Below are 21,328 nucleotides of genomic sequence, written 5' to 3'. Positions count from 1 at the left end.
AAACCCCACCATTTAGGAACAACAGAACTTTTAAAAGCCATTAAAAGCAACTCGTTAAAACTAGGGTAACTAACTTGCAATGTTACCACACCAAGAAAATAATCACCAAATGTATGGACATATAGATCTGTAGAGGATGGCAGGAATGCCCGACACTGGGATCTCACCTAATCTCTTTACAGAAATAGTTAAAACCACCAACAGAGAAGGTCTTTCACCTTTTAAAAACCATATGAATGCATGGAGCAGAAAGCACAGTGCCACAAGTGTAAAGATGGGGGCTATTTCTCTGGGCTTGTTTGGGACATGAACTTAATGCCACCCTTTCCCCTGGACTGAACCAGGTTAGAGGGTACCTTTGGCATTCTTCTACTAAACTCTGGTCTGGCTTGAGAAACTACACCCCAAATTCTCCCCCTCCCCTGTCACCAGCTTACAACTTCCAGAGACTTACCCATTCAGTCCATCGTTGCACCTCCCATGAATGCAAGGGTTACTGTTGCATTCATTCACTTCTGAAAGGCATGTGGTATCATGGTAGCCTTCTGGGCAGACACATGTGAAGCCATTGATGTTATCCCTGCAGGTACCACCATTGTGGCAAGGGTTGCTGGCGCACTCGTCAATGTTAACGTTACACATTCTCCCTGTTAGAAAGGAATCAGAAGTATGGCAATGGTTTCAACCTCCCTGAGTTTCACAGGAATCTTTGCTTGTCAGCACAGCCCATCTTCCAGACTGCAGTTTGTCATTCCCAGGCTCTCCTCCCCATTGCTTTCTTACCTGTGTATCCTGGCTCACAGGCGCATTCGTAGCCATTGATTTTGTCTATGCATTTGCCATAGTCACAAGGGTTACTGGCACAGTCGTCCAGGTTGATTTCACAATTGGGTCCTTCCAAAAGGAAGAAGAAGCAAAGATTAAAAAACAAGCAAGGGATAGAAAGCATGCATGAATCCAATGACGTTCAAGGTGACCTTATTTTGGGGGAGGCTCTTCTTTCTGCTCCCTGCCCCAAAGAGCCTTTTCCCAAATAATAATGAACAGATTTTGGAATTAGTTTCATTCCAAAACAAATCATTCAAAACAAAAAGGCTGAAAACAAACAACCTATTGTTGTCTTCTTCTCCAAATGGCTGCAGTATGTTTCTGCTGCAGTTTTTTAGAGGTGCGAGTAAAACAGCACAAATAAGAATAATGGTCACAGAAAACAGTTTCATCAAAATTATCTTTCAGGAGTCCTTTGACTGTGTAATTCCTGTATGGCAGTGGCCCTTGGAGTCTCCACCAATTCTATGATAGTAAGCTTTTATTCCTGTTTCTAGCACTTCAGATGCAAATACATGGTGGGAAGTTATGTATCAACTGTAGGAGTATTGAGAAAACATAGAAAACAAAGTTTCCAGGAGTTGAGGAGACAGAATTTCAGTGCCCTGACCAATCTCTTGCGTAATTGATGGCTTGCAAGACCACAATCAGATTGTGCAGAATCAAAGTTTATGCAACCAGGGACATTTTTACAGATCCCAGAATTTATTTTACATGGCATATCTAACTATGTTCTAGTTTTGGGCATTTTCTCACTCAGACTTTTACAAACACCTCCTTGGACTTGGTTTCTGGATCCATAGGTGGCCAAAAATGTATAGGCAAAGCTGTTGTCCTACAGCTTCCTGGGGTAGGAAGCTTGAGCAATCCTTACCTGTTGTTCCTTTGAGGCAGAGGCAATTGTAAGCATTGTTCCTGTCTTGGCAAGTTCCTCCATTTTTGCATGGCTGACTTTGGCACTCATTGATATTAATGTCACAGCGGTGGCCAGTGTAGCCAGGCTCACAGAGGCATGTGAAGGTGGCAATGCCATCCTGGCAGGTGCCATAATGGCACGGGTCTGGGTTACATTCATCAATATCGGTCTCACAGTGCGGGCCAGAAAAACCTAGAGTTGAATACATATCAAACATCAGAAGCGTAGCAAGGCATAGAAAAATCATGGTAATCATTTCCATGGTTCAGCCTTGTTGCAGAACAAGAATGACAACGGACAATGCTGGATCAGCCAAGGGAGCCCAGAAACTACTAGCCAACAGATACCCTAGCAGTTATCTAATCCTTCTTTTCTTTACTCCTACAAGTAGATAGAAAGTGCCACTGGCAGTACAATAGAGCTAGAAACTATTAATTTATTTAAAACATTTATATCTTGCTTTTCTCTTTTTTATTAAAGCTGAAATGAATGACAGTAACATAATCTGGGGAAAGGGCCTGCTAACTTTGCTTCTGGATTACCATGGTGGGAAACCAGTTGTGTTTGAAAGCAAGCACTGTAGCTCAAATGTAGAACATATGCTTTATGGAGCAATCCTTGGTATCTGCAGGTAGGAGTGGGAAAGACCCTCTCATTTAAAATTCTAGCAGACAATTGACTGTCAGTGGGAGAGACAGATCAATGCCTGACTCAGTATAAGGCAGCTTTCCTATGTTCCTGCAATGAATTCAGCACTGTGTTACGCACATCAAGAGATCAAAGGGAACTTAGTGTATATGGGGGTGGGGTGGGGGGCACATTTTTCATGGTGAGGGTTGAATTTCTCAGAGAAACCAGTAAGGAATGGGGCATACTGAAAGTGGGTGGAGTGTGGGTTACAGAACTTATTTTAGGGAACAGTTCTCTCCTTAGCAATCTTAAATTTTAATACTGTATGGTGGTATCCACTGGGGTTTGGTTCCAGAACCCCTCGTGGATAACAAAATCTGGGGATGCTCAAGTCCCATTAAATACAAGGAGATAGTGAAATGGTGTCCTTTATATATAATGGCAAAACAAATGTTTGCTTTTTGAAATGTATAAATTTTAAAAATATTTTCCAACTGTGAGTGCTTGAATCCGTGGATAAAAAAATCCATTGATTCATAGGGCTGATTGTACCTTGAACTGACCAATACTGGAAAGATCTTTTGCTGGGGGGAGCAAAACAAAAACCCCACTGGCTTTGCTGGCAAGGGCTGAGAGATGTAATTCAACTACAAACCCTAGAATTCCATAGCATGGAGCTACAAACACTTAAAGTAGTGTCAAAGTGTGCTATTTCAACAGTAGATGCACCCTGACTCCCAGAGAAGGGTAGGAGGTCAACTCTGGATCAAACTTGAAAACTGCCTTGTAAAGGAGACCAACTTTGGATCAAACTTGAAAACTGTTCTGCAAAAGAGACCAACTGTGGATCAAAATTGAAAACTGCCCTGCAAAGGAGACTAACTCTGGATCAAACCTGAAAACTGCCCTGCGAGGAACAGTTCTGGCTCAAACTTGGAAACTTCCCTGCAAAAACTCTGAGAAGGCATTGGTAGCAAATGCTCTACTGGAGTGGCAAAGAATTGGGATTGGGTTGCTGGAGGGAGTGATGGAGAAAAGAGGGGTAAGCATGGAGAGCTGGTGTCTGAACGCTCTAAGAAGAAACTACCGTCGGGATTGAAAAGAGCTTGGCTTTGTCCCTGAAAGAATACAATGACTCCCCTCTAACAAACAAACCCTTTCTTTATTTCCTGCCACCCCCTTCCTTTCACAGGAGGCCAAAGCTGGCCTCTTCTCTCTGCTCTTTCGTCTGCATGCGGCTCGGATAGGCTGGACGTGGAATCCAAAAGGCCAGGGAGGGGTCGGGACGGATGGCTGTGTGCCGCTGCTGTGCTGTGGGGGGATAATAGCCATGCCCCATTATCTCCCCCGTCCTCCAACGACTGAGAAGTGCAGGGCCAGAGGGAGAAGGACAAAGAAGAGGGGAAGCAAGGGAGAGGGGCTCTTTTTTTTCCAGAAGGAAGACAAAGTACGGCTTTGACTGTGCACACATACACCTCCCCACCCCATGAAATCCACATCACAGCTTTTCATCAGCGCTCCAGCCTGACCAAGACGCTCATTAGAGACTGTTCAGCTGGAAGATTTCTGGCGGGAGCAACTCCACAAAAGCCCCACTGTTTGTTGCTCAGGGCTTACGGCGTCGGTTTTGTCCAAACGCTACTTGAGTTTCACTCAGCGAGCGCACACAACCCCGTGCCTGGGGTAGCGGTGGCTGAGAGGGGGGTGGCCGCGGTGGCAACATTTTTCATTTTTCTCTTTAAAAATTGTTCCCGCTTTCTTCCTTTTGCAGAGACGAGGGGCCTGAGGAGAGGGGGAAGATGGCAACACACAGAGGCGCCTCACAGAGAGAGGCCATTTTGGTTTTTAGCCAAGATGGAGGAAGTCATCTCTATGTGTCAGGAGCTCTATGCAGCCGGAGATAGACAGAGGAAAAAAGGGGGCAGGAAATGGGCACACTATACAAATATTGTGTTGTGTAAGAGCCCTTGGAATTGCACCAACAAGGCTAGGCATAGGGTTCACTGTTTTTAGCTTAAACTGCTACTGTTGATGACCCACTAAGCCAAATTTAGCTATCCAGAACCTTAGGGGCAAATCCTAGTGTAGTTGCCTACATGCTGGCAATGGATATATTTGGGACACATTCTGAAATCTGTATGGCAGGTTAAAAGATACAGGGCAGCACTGGGCTCCTCAGTCTTATCAGGGACCTGTGACTCAGAGTAGTGCCCTTCTGGGCATGGATTCAAAGACAAGGCAGAGCAATACTCCTGTTCTGTTTGAGTGGCAAGGAAGGCACAGCAGCATGGCTGCTGAGGTCACCATGGCAGAAATGGCCCCATATTTTTACCAGTGGAACACTCAACCTCCCCAAGATAGGACATCCCTCTCCTGCCCTAGCAGGAGATCACTTGACACATTGGCCATATAAGCTCAAGATCTTGCTCCATTATGGGGTAAAAAAAAACTTCTTTAGTCATCAGAGAAACAATACACTTCCTCCAAAAAGACTCCCGATTACCTTCAGTGCATTCACACATGTAGGCGTTGGGGCCGTCAATGCATTTGGCTCCATTCTTGCATGGTGTGCTGGCGCATTCATCAATGTCATACTGGCACAAGTGACCGTTAAAGCCTGCAAGGGAACAAAGGCGGGTGCGGGGAGGAGAAGAGATTTTGGCTCAAGGACTCTCAGGCTCTGGCCACTGGCCCAGAATAGCCCCCCTCCTCTCAGCACTAAGGCCTGTCCAGTGACTATGAGCTCCCTTCCCGTTTCTGCCAAATACCAACAACCACTCCAGATATGAAACCAGGAGCGTAAAGGGCTGCTCAACTCACTCATCACCTAGACTAGAGCAAGTATGATAACTCCTCCGAGTTAGACCTTAGGAAAAGATAATCTTTGGGTAAGTCCAATCAGTATGCTGGAGAATTCTGGAAATTGTAGGGCCCCCCCCTCCCAAAAGTTAACAGCATGCCAAAGGAGCTTGTAGCACTTTCTTTCAGTTAGTCTCAAAGTTGCTGCAAGATCCTTTGGCATACTGATTTTTCAGACTAGCGTGGCTGTGTCTTTGAATTCTACCACCCAAACTGGAAATAAAAGCTTTGTAAGAGCTAGGTTATTTTTCCTCCTCCTTTAAGACAAAAGTGACGAACACAAGTAAACTGTAGGCATCCAAGAGGTGGGGAAATATTGTACCTGACAAGGAGGAGAGTTGAAAATAAAACCAAGCAAGCCTCTCGTGTCTTTTCTGTGAAATATTATTACACAGACCATTTCCAAGTTGTCACTGTAAGCTTCCTAACTTCTCTCCTACGAAACATCTTGGCAAAAGGATAAAATGCCAGCTTGGGATGGATGATTAAGTGCGTAATTCTATAAATGGATTAACTTTTTTTGCTGTCCACTCCTTGATAAATTCTGTAATGTATTTCTTGGTCTTGGGAAGGGCAATAGCTATTGTGATTCCCCTGCCCTCAAAAATATATGGAAAATAGGACAACCACCCCATCCCTCTCCCAGCAATGCCTCAAAAACAAAACTTCCCACAAATGTAAAATACAAACTAACTAGGCACATTATGTGTCTCCTCAATCCCCCCCCCCCCCCCAGCTCCCCAGACTTCTCTGGAAGTCTTTTGTAGAGACTTTAAAAAGCATGCCATAGATCCATGTTGCACAGCCTCCTTTTCAGTTGCTCTACTTGGCTCATTGCCTGGTATGGAAGTGATGGCCAACTGTGCCTCCTCGCTTCCACTCGCCTTCCCTTACTTATTATACATTTGGTAGCTTAGCTCTGGGAAGCATGTCACGGTGCAGCACAATACCTCTACTCTAGTCCATTTGCTTGCACACACACTCACCAATTTATCCTTGGCTCCCTTCACTTGTCCTTGTATCAGGATGTACAAAGAAGTTGAAAAATATGGGACCCTGCCCCAACACACACACAATGTGTCCATACTACACAATTACAGCACATTAATCCCACCTTGACTATCATAGCTCCCGCCTATGGAATCCAGTTTTATGAGAGAGTTCTCTGCAAGAGCTGCTTGGTTTACTCCCCTGAACTGCAGTTCCCAAATTACCCTTATTTCATCCTCAGTCTCTCTTCTAAGGATATAACTCAGGGAGTTATAGTTTAGTAAGCTAAAGCTCTCCAGCAGAGAATTCTATCCTGTACCAAACAATGAATCCCAGGATTTTATTGAATGGCGCAATGGATGTTAAAATAGTATCAAATTGCTCTACTAGCACAGTGCAAATATATGTGATTTAGTTTTCCATGAAGTACCTTGTGATCTGTACGTAAAGAGATCTTGTAGCACCTTTGAGACTAACTGAAAGAAATTAGCAGCACAAGCCTCCTTAGACCTCAGTCTACTTCTTCAGATGCATTTGGAAGTTTGCATTTGCAAATGCATCTGAGTAAGTGGACTGAAATTTCTGAAAGCTCATGCTGCCAACTTCTTTCTTTCAGTTAGTCTCAAAGGCGCTACAAGACCTCTTCACATTCCGATTTTACAGACTAACATAGCTATATCTTTGAATTCTACCACTTTGTGAACTGTAGTTTAGGAGAACAGACCAGAACCCACTTGGAGAGAATTATTAAGTCCTTCACTAAACCACAGATCCTAGGATACTGTAGGATAGATGCACGGCAAACACATTGGGATCAAACTGCTATAACTGTGCAATGATGATTACAGTTAGAACTTTTTCCAATGCAAATCTAAGGGTGGCGGGGTCCTAATCCCCTTTTTGCTGGCTACTGTGAGCTACAGAATACCATTCTACATTAATGCATGGATGTGCTCTTCACATGGGGGGCTACTGGACTCTATCCAACAAGTTTCTTCTTGGACCAAACAAGCCCTCCCCACTTTGTTCTCCATCACCATGGAGACAGATGCCTGGGGTTCTGAATGAGCAATAGTGACCCATGAGGGACCGGCTCTGAGAACATCTTATTTGCATCTCTAGCCTGGCTTCTCAACTTCCAGAGCGAGGGTTTGGGGGGAGGGGGGACGGACTATTTTACGGATTAGCCAGATTTCACCCATTCACTTGCCTTACCCCCATGGACTTCCAACACCTTATTTGAATATACCCAGCCTTCCTCTTGCCCCATCCCATGACGGTTCCCAAGCTGGGGGGCCCTTTTCAAGTTGCAAAGCTTGTTGTTGGAATTATTTAAATCGGTCCTCTCTCTTTCTCTCTCTCATATTCAGATGAAGGGGAGGCAGAATTTGGCTTCAAGGTCTCTTAATGCCAGAAAAGAGGTGGGGTGGAAGGATCGTCTTGAGACATAGGGTATGCCTGAGGGGGGGGGAGGTGGCCCTTTTTATCAGTAGAATAGAAACCTCATATTCCAGGGGTGAGAAAAGTGTGGCCTGTGAACCATATGTGGCCCCAGGAACTTAAAAATAACAAAACAACAGCCACCCAAATGTTGTCCAAAAGCTCAAAATGAAGGACAAAAAAGATTCCCAAATAAATGCAGCAAGCAAGCAGAGTAACAAAACAAACTGGAAGTGAGAAATGTTTTGTTCCAGTTATGTTTTCATCTGGAGATGAGGTTGCTGCAAGGGTTAGAATTGGCCCCTGTGCCCTCTCCAGACATCTAGCCATGATCTACACCTTACCCTGCCTTTGCCAAAAACAACACAGAGCATCTGCCCCAATGTGGGGGTGAGCTGGGTATAATATAAATATGTTGGCTTACAGCTGTTTTCACCCCCAGCCAGCATCACTGATAGTGGGAGTGATTTAAGCTGTAGCCCGACACATGAGAAGGCACAGGATAACTGTCTTGAAATATCTAAATCTTGAAATTATCTGACAGAATGTAATGTAGAAGATGGAGTGGGCTTGTTTTCTGCTGTTCCAAAGGCTTGAATACAAACCAGTGGATTCAAATGACAAGAAAAAAGATCCCCCCTACTAAACATTAAAAAGAACTTCTGGATGTAAGAGCTGTCTGACCGTGGGATGAATTGCCCCAGAAGCTGGTAGGCTTGCCTTCTTTGGAGGTATTTGAATCAGAGTTAGATGGGCATTTTTCAGGAGGACTTTAGGTGTGCATTCTTGCAAGGCAGGGAGTTGGACTAGAAGATCCATGTGGTCCTTTCAAACTCTTAAGACTCTATGATCCTATGACTTCTTGATGGATCCCATTATTGAAGAAGGCCTTCTTCTATGGCTCACATAAATTTGCTACAAGCTCACAACCAGTGGAGAAACCACAAAAAGACACCCATCTTTTCCTTGCAGAAAAGACACGTTCTGAATTAGTTATTTTGGATAGAGCTGTCAGTGTTGCCGCTGTTCCAGACAGTGTTAGGAAATGGGATCTCGAGAAAAGATCTAACCTACAGGGGGATTCTGGGAGTTATAATCCAAAGAGTAACATTCCAAAGCTCTCTAGAACTAAGTCCCATCTAGAGCAGTGTCCTGTTTCTAGGAAAGGAAAGCTGGCGGCCAGGACAAAAATAATGGCCAACTCTGCTTTGTTGTTTTCTTGCAGCATGTGTTAACAAGAGATAGACTATCCCTGAACATGGACCTTTCATTTAGCCAGCATGGTCAGTAGCAATGGCAGCCCTTCCTCTAAAATTAAGACCCTCAGATTTGAAATTTTAATAAAGACACACACTCACAAATACACACAGACACACTTCTCCTCTAAGTTGCCAAAAGCAGAAGATATAATGCAAAGCATAGGTTATTTCCCTTGAGCTGCCTACTTCGACTAGGTTTAAATCCATCAGTCTAGCATAGCCTCTGGGTGGTGGATTAATTTCAGCTCTTTTTCTACTACAAAGACTTTGAGCTGAAGGCAAAATAATCAATTCCCCCTGCTTCCTCCTCCCATTAGTACCTATGGGGCACTCGCAAGCGAACTCGTTGATTTTGTCTATGCAGTTCCCGTTGTGGAGGCAGGGGCTGCTGGCACATTCGTCCGTGTTGATTTCACAGTAAACACCCTCATACCCTGCATGGGAAATAAAAAAGAAGGTAAGCCCCAGGTAGAGAGGTAGTGTGGTGTAGTAGTTTGAGCACTGGACTATGATTCTGGAGATCAGGATTCAGTTCCTTGCTTGGTTATGGAAGCGCACTGGGTGACCATGGCCAAGTTACACACTCTCAGCCCCAGAAAACCCTGTGATAGGTTCACTTTAGGGTCACTATAAGGTGGAAATGACTTGAAGGCACACAACAATAAAAACAACAATAATCTTTCCCTTTGTAGGAAAAATTCAGCAACTTGCAGAAGCAGACTGTCTCTTGAAATCAGTTACAAAATGGGACCCCACTTGTCTCGGTAGCCACTTCCTCTCATATAAGGAGGACATGATACTGGTTGTGGCTTAGCCCACACACAACCCATTCTGCAATATGAGAGAGAGAGAGCTGCAAACAATGTTTCAGTCTGGCCTTATTTATTTTCCAACAGAAGTCTTCCCACACTGGGTTCTAACTAGTCCCCTTCCACCAACATCACCATCCTGCTCTGCTCTGGCTTCCCAGTATTATTTTCCAATTTCAATTGAACCACTGGAAGCTACTAAGCACAGACAGTCTTCATTAGGATATTTTACTGGGGTGAGGAGAGCCAGTGTGGTGTAGTGGTTTGATCATAGGACTATGACTCTGGAGACCAGGGTTCAATTCCTGTTTGGCAATGGAAACCAGCTGGGTGACCTTGGGCGAGTCACACCCTCTCAGCCCCAGAAAACCCACTGATAGGTTCATCTTAGGCTAACCATAAATAAAAACTGACTTGAAGGCACACAACAGCAAATGACAACAGACCTCCTTCATGTCCCACCTTTTAAGAGATATTCTGAATTTTTGCAAAAACTGGCATTCCTCCAAACATGCCAATCCCTTTTCTTGTAGTTTCTTGGCAGCTCCAGTTTTGGCTTCATTTCTGAGTTCACTATTAGAGAAGGTGTTCAAACCCATTATCCATTCACAGGTAACCTGCATTTGCACAGATGCCTTCTATTCCAACTTTCCTTCCTCCACAGGCCATAAATCTAAGCTTCACCTCTCCGGCAACAGACAAGTGTCTATTTGTGGCTTATATTATCCCCACTTTCGCCTGAGTCCCAAACCCTTGAAGCAGAGTGTTTTGCCACATATTTATTTATTCTCATAGTCATCTTGACTTCTAAGCTTGGTCTGCTCTTTGTTGTTATTGTTGTTTGCTTCCAAGTTGCTTCATGAGGTTTTCTTGGCATGATTTATTCAGATATGGTTTGCCACTGCCTTCCCTGAGGTTGTGAGAACAGAACTGGCACAAGGTCACCTGGAGTGGGGATCAATGGCTGAGCAGGTATTTGAGTCCTGGCTTCCTGGAATCCTAAAGCAACATTACACCATGCTGGATCTTACATGTCACCCCCAATCCAATGCTATGGGACAGAAGTGGGGAACATGTCCCTTCCAATCCTGAACTTCTTCAGACTATTAATCCCCTTTCCCCATGATACCACCATTTGATGATTTCCCACCTTTTGCATGGGATTTTTCCTCATTCTAAAGGGTTAAAAATGCCTCCCCTAAGCCTTAGTTATCAGCAGCAAGAGCTTTAAACTAAAATATGCTGATCTTTTTGGCTACACACCTTTTTGCCTTTGGCTCTCTCTGCTGCAGGAAAGGAGGCCCTCAAAAACTTTCCTGAAACGGAATCCAACCCTTGTGCAAAAAGTGGCTCTCCACTTCCAATCTGCAACATTCTGCTGGCTTACCTGGCATGCAAATGCAATGGAAGACTCCAATCTGGTCTAAACAGGTGGCATCGTTCTGGCAAGGGTTAGAGGAGCACTCATTCACATCAATTTCACAGCGAGGACCGGAGTAGCCTTGCTGACACTGGCAATGGAATGACCCCTCTGTGTTGATGCACTTCCCAGCATGCTCACAAGGGTTGGCACCTAATGAATTAAACATACAAAGGGGACAATTACATTCAATTGTTCTCATCACTATTAGACCCAGTTAGAAGCTTTAGTTGGGGGCAGATATGCCTAATTTATCAGTGGCTTCGCTTTCTTTTTAACAGAAAAGCAAAGGCGGGAGGCTACCAAAGAACAGATTTGGTAATATATTGTTTTATTCTTTCACTTCCAGATACGAGATGTATCACCCTCTCTCTCTCTATCCCTTTCCATTACTCCCTCAGTAGTTTCTTACAGCTGATTCTCAACAACAGCAGATTAATAGGAAGGAGGATGAAGGCAGGCTGGTCTAAACCCCAAAGTTATGGCTCTCACAAACCACCTGTCTATTCAGTGCCTAAGCTATGCTTGAAGACCCACTGCACTCCTGTTAATAAAAGGGTAATTAATGGCCCCAAAACCAAAGCAGAAATGTGGGATTCTTTCTTTAAATAAGAACCTTTCCATCACTGGTTCTTCGTCTGTAAGTACGACTGTCTATGGACAGCATCAGAAACTTCCTGTAAATTGCTGTCTGCCTGTTTCTTTCTATTTGCCTTCAACTTCTGTTCCTTACTCGGTTTTAGTTTCTCTATGAGACAAATTCCTGATCGAGATATCAAATTTCCCAGTCCCTCTTCCTCCTCATTCTTCAATACAGCATCTATTCCTGGTTATTCCCTGGCTACCCAAGTTTGGTCACTTACCCAATGCACATTCATCCATATCCTGGTTGCAGGCAGGTCCAGTGTAGCCTGTTGGGCAGGTGCAAATGGCTTTGCCAGTAACAGGGTTGGTGTCGCAGTTAGAGCCTTCATTGCAGGGGTTACTGATGCAAGCATCACTAAGGTGGCAGAGCAAACCTGTTGGGAGATAAGACAATATTGCTTAGAGAGGACTCCTTAAAACAAATGCCCTTTTCTTTCTCAATATGGCACTTCTCTCAAATGTCCCAAGTCAGTTAGTCTGATTCCAAGGATCAACAGGAAAATGGGGCACCTACCTATGCTCTAGACTGCGGTCCCAATCCAGCCCTTTGGGATCCTTGGATGGCCACACCTATTTCCCCCAAACATCATCATTTGGGGTGTTCCTGGTTTTTCCATCTACCCCCCTTCAATTCTTAAAGGTCAAAATGGCTTTCCTAAAGGTTAGTTAATGGCAAGAAGAGCTTTCAGCTGAAATACGCTGGTCTTTTGGATTCCATCCCTTTGGTTCCACTCCCTAAGAACTGCTCTGAAACTAAATTTGGCTAGTGGAGATGAACTGAAAGACATTCCCAATCCCCGATCTTCATTAAACACCAGCTCCTCTGCTAGGCTGTACCCCTCTCCTTGACTAATATTTCCCTGCCACCCTTCCTTCTCGTTCACACCTGTCCGTCCATGTGGGCATTCACAGTAGAAGGAGGCCACGCGGTCATGGCAGGTGGCCCCTGTGAAGCAGGCGGCGCTGGCACAGTCATCGATGTTTTCACTACAGTCCTCGCCGGTCCAGCCATTGACACAGACGCAGTTGTAGCCGCCATGGGTGTTGTGGCAGGTGCCCCCATTTTGGCAAGCGTTGGGAATGAGTTGGCACTCATCCACATCCTCAGTGCAGTACTGGCCTAAGGAAAGGATGGAGGGGGGAGGAATAAAAAGAAATTTTGTCAAGATCCTGCTGCCCAATCTGGAGCAGCATGCAGAGTCTAAAAGAGCTGTAGCTTTTTATGTTCTGTAGCTCCATCCTATGGGATCCTGGGATTTACAGTTTTACAAGGTCTTTAGTCTTTTCTACCAAAGAGGTCTGGTGCCTCATGAAATTATAAATCCCAGAATTTGGTCTGATGGAGCCATGGCACTTAAAGTGGTGTGAAACTGCATTATTTCTATGTGTAGATGTACGCCTGCTGTAAAGTGAGGAGAGCAGCATTTTGGAGATTCCTGAGGAGCAAGTAGGTTTCTTCAGTCTTCAATTCAATTGCCCCCTTATCAGCTTCTAGGTCTAGCCTCACCACCAACCTTGCCACCTCTACCAAAAATCTTGGCATTTATGCATTACCTGTCCATTCAGGCAAGCACTGACAGTTGTAGGTGTTCACCCCATCAACACAGGTTCCTCCGTTCTTGCAGCCATTTCCTGGGCAATCATCAATGTTTTTCTCACAATTCTGACCAGTAAAACCTTCCAGGTGGGAAGTGAGTGTGGCACAGACATGGAAGAAGGGAAAGAAAGGACATGCATTAAGCCATTTGTTGTCATCCCAATGATGGGAACAAAAATAGCAAGCCCAGGCCCACTCAGCACATATTGGTCTCAAAATAGAAGTGTCCAGTAATAATTTTCTATGCTCAGACCTGATGTGAGGAAAATATGTTTGCCCACAGTGAAGATCTGGCATGAAACTGGCTAGTTGTCCACTTTCTCCTTTGTTAAAAAAAATGCTTGTGCAAACTTTTTCCTAAGTTTGAAAGTGTCTGAATCCAAGCTGCTTCAGGGAGCAAGAAAGTGGTGCAAAAAAGGCCAGTTGAGAAGCATTAAATTCCCCAGTTCATTCCACAAATTCATCTGTGTATTCTGCATGTCTTGCTCTTTCTGAGCATTAGTTATAGGGGTGAGGAATACACATTGCCAGAGATGAGGCTGTCCTGGATACTACAGCGAGAGAGAACTGCAAGACTGGGCTTGTGTTTCTGTGCTGTGCCAGTACTGAATGTGCTATTTTGTATAGATCCAGCCTTTCCAGAATTTTAACTGGTGGTTAAAAATAGAAAAGGATGTCATGGCCAATGGCTACAACTGACGAAAGAGCAGAGTTTAAAAAAACACACCGCTACTACTCTCTTTTCCACTTCAAGCAAGGAAGTAGCCTCTTCCTTGATGGTCTCTTTGTATATTATAAGACATTTTAAGTCCATCAAACCTTGGACTTAATCAGAGTCTTTTTCCTTTCTGAGGATGAATTAATTTTTATTGGCACCAGTACTAGCATTTGTTTTTTTATTATTGTGGCAGATTTTGTATGCAAACGGTCCCAGGTGAAATCCTTGGCATTCCCAAGTAGGGCTAGGAAACATTAGAGATCCTCTGTCAGTGTATGCAATACAGAGCTAGATGGGCTATCATGTACAGTGTGTATATGTGTATGTGCCTTCAAGTTGCCTATTGGTATGTTGCAACACCATAAATATCAAAGGGTTTTCTTAGGCAAGAAATATTCTGAAGTGGTTGGCTCTTGTCTTCCACTAAAGTATAGCCTACAGCACCTTAGTAGTCTCCCACTCAAGTACTAACCATGCCTAACCCTGGTTAGCCTCCAAGTTCAGAAGAGATCTGGTGCCTTTAAGGCATCTGCGCCATTCATATCAGTACCTACATACAAATTACTTGTGCTTTCTCATCCAAAATTCCAAAAACTAGAAAATGAGAGACCAAAGAAGGAGAAAACTTGCAAAGCTTTAAATTTCCTAATTTATTTAGTTTGCTTGAAATGATTGCTCTGACTAACGGTTGCTCTGATCCTCTGTCTAGACTCATTTTCATTCCTCTACTAGATCCAGATGAGAACACAAAGGCATGCAAAACCTAAAGATAGTTGGTTGGCTCTTGCCTTGGAAACCCCTAATGAAATGGCACCCCAGCAAAGCATTCTCTCTCTCTCACTCTCCAGTTGTTGAAATGCTTTGAATGCTGATGAAAAGTGCAGCAAATAATAGCACCTGTCCCAGGGTTATTGCTCCTTCCTATTTTTTTTAAAGGAGTGGCAGGGAGATTCTGGGTGATGTAGAACAAAAATAAATGCAACTGTCCAAAGCTCTGTTGCTGTTTGTAAGGTATAGCGCACATCTTGAGATTGTCAAAGAACACAAAATGGAATACCATGCAAAGCTGGTACATGATAGTTTTGCAAATAGCACTGGTGACGATGTTTAGCCATCACAGCAGAGGAATAGCAAGCCATCAGAAACCAGACTGCAGAAACCAGATTCAAGATTGTTTTTATTAGTTTTAAATAGTGTAAAACACATGCAGCCTGATATCTGATGGTTTGCTGTTCCTCTGCTGTGATGGCTAAACATCTTCACCAGCAATGTTTGCAAAGTTGCCATGTACCAGCTTTGCATAGTATTCCAACACGGGGCAGATATCACGACTGAATCTGCACCACTCTGCAACAGCACACATGAACACACACACAGCCTATCTGGAGTCTGCTTTCAGTACTGGGGCTCTGGTTTGCAAGTAAAAATAGATGAAAGTCCTCTCCTGTACATGTTCAGATTCCCTTTCACTCACCACTGAGCAAATACACAAACATCAGAGGTAAAGGCTTCATATTGTAAGATGGGCTTCCAGAAGAGAGGGCAGTTTGCCAGGTCAGCTTTCAGACTCTGCTTGACCACAGTCACTTTTCAAGAAATTAACCACAGCAATCAGAGGGTATAAGCAGCTAGCTGCAGCTCAACTTGCAGGTGTTCATATCATTTCTGCTTAATTTTGCTTTCATTATGAACCCTTTTTTCCCAAACCACATCAAGGGGAAAAAAACCTGTTAGGATACAAGCATTTCCAACCAAGTGGCTGGTCTCCCTTCACCACCTATAACTCTTTTCATAGGTTCCATGCTCCTCACATCCTTAAGACTCCCACTAAGTCTTTGATCTGGAATACCTGTTTATACTTTCGAGAGAGGAGTTGTGCAACACTAACTTTGTATAAAACATGCACACAGAGGCATATGAAGCATATCCTAGAGCCAGGGCGGTTCCAGCCCAAGAGGCTCAACATTTCAGTCCCCATCCGGCCGAGCCGGAAGTGGTACCAAAAAATGGAAGGAAGTCACACTACAGAAAGGAAGGGGTGTGTGCAATGTAGACTCCACAAATAGCAATCATTTTTGATATTTCTGCACAAGGGCAGACACTGAAATGGTGTTGGGAAGCTGCATCATACTGAATCAGACCTTTTCAGTCCGTTTATTTTTGTACACACCGGGGTGGGAATCACGCAATCCAACAGATGTTGTTGATGGACTACAGCTCCCAGCTTTCCTCATCATTAGCTGTGCTGGCTAGAGCTCAAGGCAATCCAACAACACCGAGAGGGCTGTAGCATTCCCACTTCGGTCCACACTGGGGTGGGCAAAATGAGGCCCATGGGCTGCAGGAATCACCTGGAGCCATTCTGTGGCTCCTAGTAGTTGTTTTGAATTGCTCTGATCCAACTGCAAAATGACCTGTCAGATTATTTTGCAGTTGGATCAGTATGCAGTCGTAAGCAGTCTGGATCAGTATGCAAAGGGATATTGGAGCACCTTTGAGACATGAGATGCAAGTAGACTCTGATGACCTGCATCTGAGGAAGTGGACCAAGTGTACAAAAGCTTATGCTATAATTTCTTTCACATAGTTCTCAAAGGCGCTATACAAGATCCCTTGCATACTGATCTTAGGTGATTAAAATTAAACTTTTTTTCAACTTTTGAAAAAAAAACTGTACAAAAGCCATGAAACCCACTAAAGAACAGAGTCATGAGGAAGAGGATATAGTCCTCTGGGGAGTCCCAGAGGGCCAGATTGAGAGCCCAGACGTTTTGGTCCCAGGGTCCAAGTTTTCTCACCCACTGTCTATACTGAGCCAATAGTGGTTTCTCAAGGCCTTTACAAGGCCTTCCCAGAGATACTGAGGATTCAACTTGAGACTTCTAGGATACGTCAAGTAACACATTGCAGGGCAACATCTTTCCCCCTATACTACATGAAATCAGGCATGCTGAAAGTCACAATCCATTCTGCCAGGACATACACCAAAATGTGCAAAGGTACCTCTGGGTGACGGGGAAAGGTACACCTTGAAGTATTTTAAGGACACTTTAGCTGGCTAAGAGACCAGTTAACATCTGGGTAAAGGATCTTGCTCATTTCACTTGCTTTTAACCCCTTGCTCATTCAACCTATTTATTTCCTCTTTCAATCAAAGTAAAGAAACTGTCAGCCTCATTCTTTCCAGGCAAGTCCTCTGAAACTCAAAGGGGAGGCACTTTATCATCCTCTACAAAGAACTGGCTCAGTTCGTCTGAGGGCTGTCTACACTTGCCAGAATACTCTGGGCCAGCCCAGAGTATTCTGGCCCTGAAGTTTCTCCAAATTTGCCCCTGATCTGATCTGAGTTTTTGGCTCTTGCAGCCAATGATGGGCAGCTGCCTTCTCACACAGCCCTCATTCATCACCTGGCACCACTGCTGGGGTCAGAATGAGATACCCAGCCACATTATTGACACCAAGTTTCTTGTTCTGATCTCAAATCAATTTGTACCCACAGTGGCTATGCCAAGCAGTTCCCAGAAACCAGGACTGAAAAGGCATTCACCTCGGTCACTATGAAGAGAGAGGAAAAGCTGCAGCAAAAAGTGAGTTTTTAAAATGTGGGTTAAGGGGAGGAAGCCCTAAACTAGGTGTGGATGTTGTGAAGACAATCCAGACAGATTTGTGGGTTTGGCCCTGCATTATGTAAGGACAAAGCATTATATAAGGGCCAAGGGCTTATCTACAGGGTAAATCGCCCATGTAGATAAGCCCTTGGTGACTTTCTGAAGACTTCAACAAGGCAGGACAGTAGCAAGCTCAGACCTTCTTCCCTTTCCCACTGAAAGAGGAAAAGAAACACTTGCTCCTTCCTCCTCTTCTCTCCTCATCACTCTCTCCTTTTATGCCCTGTCTTTTGCAAGTCTACAGATAATAGGGATGATCTTTGTCTTGACTGTATGCATGCCATTCTGGAGACCTTTTTGGAGCAGGGCAGAAAACGTTTGAGATAATAATAAATAAGGAAAGGTTTAGCAGGAGCTCATTTCATCCAGGACTCCCTACCAATTCCTTAACTTCTTTCTTTTCCCTCCTCCTCTGCTCCTGTGTTTTTTCTCTCCCAGTTGTCATTATCTGTCCTCAACTTGGGGTGAAAGCTATTTATTTACAAGTGAACAAGGAACAGCAGTAGAAGCAGCTTCCGCAAAGCCTGCCAATTTGACACACATCTGCGCACATCCAAAAGTAAAGCAACAGCTGTCTGACTTTAGTTTGCAAGTTTTCAACACCTCTCCCCCTTCTCTTTTGCTGCAGGAAGCAGCAACCAGGTGGAAGAAACCCTTCACAGAGGTTGAGCAAGGAAATGCAGCTCATGTGCTCACAGCTTCTTGGAAACAAAAACTTCTAATGAGTGCAGATAGAATAGCTGATTAGAAATGCCAAATTGATGCAATTGCTCAGTAGAGGGGGAAAAGTGTCACAACAGCACTACTGGTGAGAAGGGTGTGTGCTGTCGCACAATCTAGACCCAAATGTGGAAGGATGATCAGACAGTGATAGTCTTATTTCTAGTCCTTGGGAGCATAGAGGAGAAAAGGAACAACTGTTATCTGCTCTTCAAGCTTCACAGTGAAAAATCTGAACACAGTCTTTTGGCTGTTTCTGGTGGCCATCCCTCCCTATTCCCTTCCTTTCTGTTCTTAATCATTTCTTTCTAGCCCTAGACTGGCAGTGAAATGCAAGTTGTTGGGTCTCCATCTATGATCAATAGGCTGGGCTCAGCCTGAAGAGCCCTGCATTGGATGTTTAGAGTGAACAATCCTATCACAAGCAGCCTTCCCAGGACTTAGAATGGATAATAAGATGTGTAAGCTGCTTATCTAAAACAGTTAAATATATTAGCCTTAAACTCCCCAGTGTTAACTCGGTTTCACTTGAGTCTCCTTCAATGCCAACAGAAGTATGAAGAGGCTCGGCCTTGAAGGTGAGCTGGGAAAAGTTATTTGTTTGGATTACAACTTCAGAAATTCCTAGCCCACTTGGCTACTAACATGATCTATTCCCTTGCTGTTGGAAATGGAATAAAACTTTCAAAGCGATATAACAATATGATACCTACCTTCTTTCAAATTAGAACTTCTAACAAGTCAAAGGAAAGCAATGCTGGTTGGGAGGGTTTTGGGATGCTGTAATCCCAAAAAGTAACTTCCCAAAGCTCTGAATCACCTAAGGGAAGTGGGCTTTATACTTTCCTGCAACTGCCAGGCCTCTTTGCACCCTAATATCTTCTAAGTATAATCACCAAGGGAGTCCCCCTTTTCCTCTGGCACTAAGCTCCTGTCTTTCACAGCATCAAAAAGTTCATCAAATACCTGGACTTTGGCACTATAAATCCTGGCTCCATTTAACCACTGTTTGGAAGAGGGAGAAGACAATTAAATTAGTCTTTGTGGGGTGCTGTGCAGGTTTTAGGTTGCACCCAAGTCTTTACCTGGGACCGCGGAGACAGCCTCTGAGATGAAATGCAAAAATCTGTCATTTGTTATTGTCAAACGTTTAAGTCAGTGAAGGTAGGAGGACTCTAGTCTCTTCCTCCTCTTCTTTTTCAAACAAGCCAATCTAGAGTTCAACTAATGCAATGGCCTTTTTTCGCCTGTCCAAGTGATTAATCAGTTGCTAAGTCACAAGTGCTTTCAACTCTGCCGCTTGATGGGAGGCCTTAGATAAGATTAGCTGGCAGTTGACATGGAAAATTATAAAAAATAAAGAAAGATAAAATGGGGACACTGTTTTGAAAAAGGAGCCAACATACCACATGCACCCATGCCTTCTACTGTGAGAATGACCTTTCCGAACCTTCAGGCACATGGTAGAATATGCTACGTGCATCTTGGTTGCTGAAGAGGAAACATGCTGAACAGTACTGAGCAGTCTTCACACAACACAAGGACCACATTTTGGTGGGGCAGCTATTGAATGAAAATACTTCTGCAGAATCCAAGTGTGGATGCAAGAAAAAAGAATAAATGGTAGCCGGGTTGAAAGAGGAGGATGGTGAGGACATCTGTCTTTATTTCTAGTGAGAGCTTGGAAAATTCTCTCTTTTTGGATAATTCCCAGAACAGCCTCTGTTAACTGGGGGAACTGGGGGCTTGTAGTAAAACAAGGAACTTTTCCAAGCTCTGCTTCTGGTCTTGGTGTTAATCAAGCAAGTAGAGTAGAGGCCTAAGGTTACAAGTTACATAAACAGATGTCTTCATGTTGACCTTCTGATGCAATTATGGGCAAAAGAAAATGTGCCTTCCTCACATGGTCAGTCCTCATCCTTTGGCCCTTTAGATCCTGATGGGCTTCAACTCAGTGGCCATGGTGCCTGGAAGATGTCCCAAGATATCTGGAGAAACTACTGCCTCCAGAATGATGGTCCAAGGGCTATGAGCCACCTGGAGACTCTGACACCATGTTTCCACAGCCACCTTTCCAAAACCACCTATCTTTTAAGCAATACATGTCTTTCTGCTTGCCCCTCTTCTTTGGATGCCTAAACTGTATTTCTAAAAGCTCAACTGAAGTTTTAAGTCACTGCAGTGCTAAACATTTGGGAACTGAAAGAAAATTTCATTGGGAGAGGGAGGGAACAGAAGTATTATTGGGGGGCGCAATGTTCTCACTTTTCCCACACTCCTGATCTGCAATAGAAATTTCAGACATGACCAAAAAGCCTGCACTGTTTCTTAGTTGCTTCCATGTATAGGTTTTCAGAGTACATGGAAAGATATAGCACAGGCAAAGAGCCCAAGAGAAAAGCAAAAAGCAAAATGTGACATGAGAAATAAAGGGCTTCCATACCTGGAAGGCAGGTGCATTCATAAGTGGTGTCCCCAGTCTGGCGGCAGGTGCCCCCATTTTGGCAAGGGGAAGGGTTGCAAGGCATGTAGAGATGTTCACAGTTGTGGCCCGTATATGCCTGCTTGCAATGACACTGGTAGGAGCCGATTTCATTGATGCATGTCCCGCCATTCTTGCAGATGGGCGGGGTGCGGCTGCACTCATTGAGGTCTTCCTTGCAAGTGGCACCGTGGAATCCTGAGGTACATTTGCAGACATAGTCTGAGTCAAAAGGCACACACTGGCCACCGTTGGCACAGGGGTTGGAGGCACAAGGGTCTGCTTGTTGGCACGTCTTGCCTGGAGGAAAAACATAGGGAATACAGCTCATTAATGAAAAACACACA

General features: G+C 44.2%; 1 protein-coding gene across 1 annotated transcript in view; it reads right to left on the bottom strand.

Moving 5' to 3' along the window:
- The window catches only part of NOTCH1 (notch receptor 1), a 93,435-nt gene that overhangs the window by 28,607 nt on the left and 43,500 nt on the right, over positions 1–21,328 (bottom strand). The window contains exons 4-13 of the mRNA XM_042478719.1: positions 20,943–21,281; positions 13,351–13,473; positions 12,683–12,916; positions 12,015–12,170; positions 11,119–11,304; positions 9,243–9,356; positions 4,878–4,991; positions 1,703–1,936; positions 784–894; positions 455–647 (exon numbers count right to left, since the gene is read on the bottom strand). Of these exons, the coding sequence (XP_042334653.1) occupies positions 455–647; positions 784–894; positions 1,703–1,936; positions 4,878–4,991; positions 9,243–9,356; positions 11,119–11,304; positions 12,015–12,170; positions 12,683–12,916; positions 13,351–13,473; positions 20,943–21,281 (1,804 nt within the window). The remainder of the gene's footprint in view (positions 1–454; positions 648–783; positions 895–1,702; positions 1,937–4,877; positions 4,992–9,242; positions 9,357–11,118; positions 11,305–12,014; positions 12,171–12,682; positions 12,917–13,350; positions 13,474–20,942; positions 21,282–21,328) is intronic.

The sequence above is a fragment of the Sceloporus undulatus genome, chromosome 7 (assembly GCF_019175285.1).
Source record: "Sceloporus undulatus isolate JIND9_A2432 ecotype Alabama chromosome 7, SceUnd_v1.1, whole genome shotgun sequence".
Classification (NCBI taxonomy): domain Eukaryota; kingdom Metazoa; phylum Chordata; class Lepidosauria; order Squamata; family Phrynosomatidae; genus Sceloporus; species Sceloporus undulatus.
Note: the sequence above shows the minus strand (reverse complement) of the source record. Positions and strands in the feature narration are given on the sequence as shown.